Genomic DNA, 2231 nt, shown 5'->3' with positions numbered 1-2231 from the left:
TCTCCATCCTTGGAGATATTCAAGAGCTGCCTGAACACTGTCCTGAGTAACCCACTATCCTGCTGGCCCTGCTTGAGCTGGGGGGTTAGACCTTCAGAGGAGATGAAGATGAGCTTCAGAGGTGCCACCAACCTCAACCATCCCTTGATTCTGTGATGGCATGAAAATAAATGCAGTTTGCTCTCAGTCCTTCTTCATAATTCCTAAGTCTTGGTGATTTGCACTGTACTAACAGAGCTTTGTTGTAGTGGCCCACCAGTAAAAGAGTCATGAGAACAAGGAGAGCAATGGTTGTTGGGTTCTCTGTTTCCTGGCAACACCCATGAAGTATTAAAAAAGCTGAGAAGCTGAAGATTCTGAACTTAATTCATAACCTCTTAGGCATTCCCAGTGTGGAGTCAAAGGTATTTGGAAATGAGACTTCCTTCAGCTTGGAATTGTAATTGACATTTATAACTTGCTTATTTTTTTCCCCTGAGATGATGTTGTTTTATTGAATATAATTAACAACAAATTATTTTTACACTTTCTGACAATAACTCTGGGTCTGAAATTTTTTTCCAGAGCGTCTGCTACGAGAAGGCTGAGGGGTCTTGACTGAGCACCCAACAACTCAGAATGAGACCACAGAGGTGGAGGTTCCTCTTCTGAAGCTCATTTGTGCATCTCTAATGAAACTTGCTATTATTTTACTTGGTCATTGATGCTACAGCCAAAGTTTCTGGAAAAAGTTTTGGGATGGGAATGTGCCACATGTGGAAATGATGAATTGACTGAATCACCCCAAACCACTGCAGCATCTACTCTGCCCTGCCCCTGTTACAGGTGAGATGGGAACAAAGAAGTGCAATGTTGAGATATTTTTATCAGTTTGTGGAGTCACTTTTCCTTCCAATTGCAGAACCTGCTCAGCCAGGGTCGGGTTTAGATCACTGTAGTAGATTCTCTCCAAGTTTGGTGGGGGCAAACGCTCTTGGAAGGAGTTTACAATCGCTATTTACCTTTTGCCTCCCGGCAGCACCTCGGAGTACACACAGAGGACAGTCCTGCACCACGGACACCGAGGATGAAACGTGGGCCGGTGTGAGGTCACGGACAGCAGCCGAGCACAGGTCACTGGGAAGTTCTGCCACCCACGTGAATCAGGCCCAGGATCGTCCTCTGTATCTGCTTGGTCCTCACCCCGTAGATGATGGGGTTGAGCACAGCGGGCACCAGGATGTAGACGTTCCCCATGATGACGTGCACCAGCGGAGCCAGGTCCCTGCCGAACCTGTGCACCACGGACAGCCCGATGAGGGGCACGTAGAAGGCCAGGACCACGCAGATGTGGGCCACGCAGGTGCTGAACGCCTTGAGCCTCTCCTTCCAGGCCGCCAGGCGCAGCACAGCCCTGAGGATGAGGAGGTAGGAGAGGCAGATGAGGACGGCGTCCAGCCCCATGACCAGCAGGATGGCGGCCAGGCCGTACACCAGGCTGGGGGTGGTGTTGGCGCAGGCCAGGTTCATCACGTCCTGGTGCAGGCAGAAGGAGTGGGACAGCGCGCGGGGCCCGCAGAAGGGCAGGGGCAGCAGGAGCAGGGGCAGGGGCAGGAAGAAGAGCACGCCCCTGGCCACGGCCGCCGCCAGCCCGAGCCTGGCGGCGGCGGCGTTGGTGAGGACGGCGGCGTGGCGCAGCGGGTGGCAGATGGCCACGTAGCGGTCCACGGCCATGGCCAGCAGCACCGTGGACTCGACGGCCGACAGGGCGTGGATGAGGAACATCTGCAGCAGGCAGGCGCCGAAGCCGATCTCCCCGCTGCCGAACCAGTAGAAGGAGAGGACGCGCGGCACGGTGGAGGTGGAGAGCGCCAGGTCGATGGCCGCCAGCATGCAGAGGAACAGGTACATGGGCGTGTGCAGGCCGGGCTCCAGCCGCACCGCCAGCAGCACCGCGCCGTTCCCCGCCAGGGCCACCGCGTAGGCGCCGCACAGCAGCGCGGCCACCCAGGCCTGCGCCCCCTCCGGCCCCGGCAGCGCCGCCAGCACGAAGGACGGGCGCAGCTCGGAGCCGTTGGGGAACGGCATGGCCCTCACGCCATGCCAGGGCACCTCCTGCTGCAAGGAAAACACACAGCGCTTCAGAACCCACTGCCCACTGCCCGCGCTCCAGAACCCACTGCCCACACACAGCGCTCCAGAACCCACTGCCCACACACAGCGCTCCAGAACCCACTGCCCACTGACAGCGC

The 2231-nt window shown here is 56.9% G+C and overlaps 1 protein-coding gene across 1 annotated transcript; it reads right to left on the bottom strand.

Moving 5' to 3' along the window:
• Positions 1–472: 472 nt before the first annotated feature.
• Positions 473–2067, bottom strand: LOC114071920 (olfactory receptor 51E2-like). Its single transcript, XM_027909803.1, has 2 exons — positions 1105–2067; positions 473–511 (listed from the first exon to the last, which is right to left on the bottom strand). The coding sequence occupies exon 1, from the start codon at positions 2065–2067 to the stop codon at positions 1114–1116; it is 954 nt and encodes a 317-aa protein (XP_027765604.1). The 3' UTR covers positions 473–511; positions 1105–1113.
• Between the last annotated feature and the right edge of the window lie 164 nt (positions 2068–2231).

Source organism: Empidonax traillii, unplaced genomic scaffold, assembly GCF_003031625.1.
Source record: "Empidonax traillii isolate 1590-97213 ecotype Southwest subspecies unplaced genomic scaffold, ASM303162v1 scaffold2430:size24671, whole genome shotgun sequence".
Classification (NCBI taxonomy): Eukaryota; Metazoa; Chordata; class Aves; order Passeriformes; family Tyrannidae; genus Empidonax; species Empidonax traillii.
This window is presented reverse-complemented; position numbering and strand designations above follow the sequence as displayed.

What these genes read in the sequence shown, in the direction of transcription:
- LOC114071920 (XM_027909803.1), bottom strand. Translation starts at nt 2,067, where the DNA reads ATGCCGTTCCCCAACGGCTCCGAGCTGCGCCCGTCCTTCGTGCTGGCG.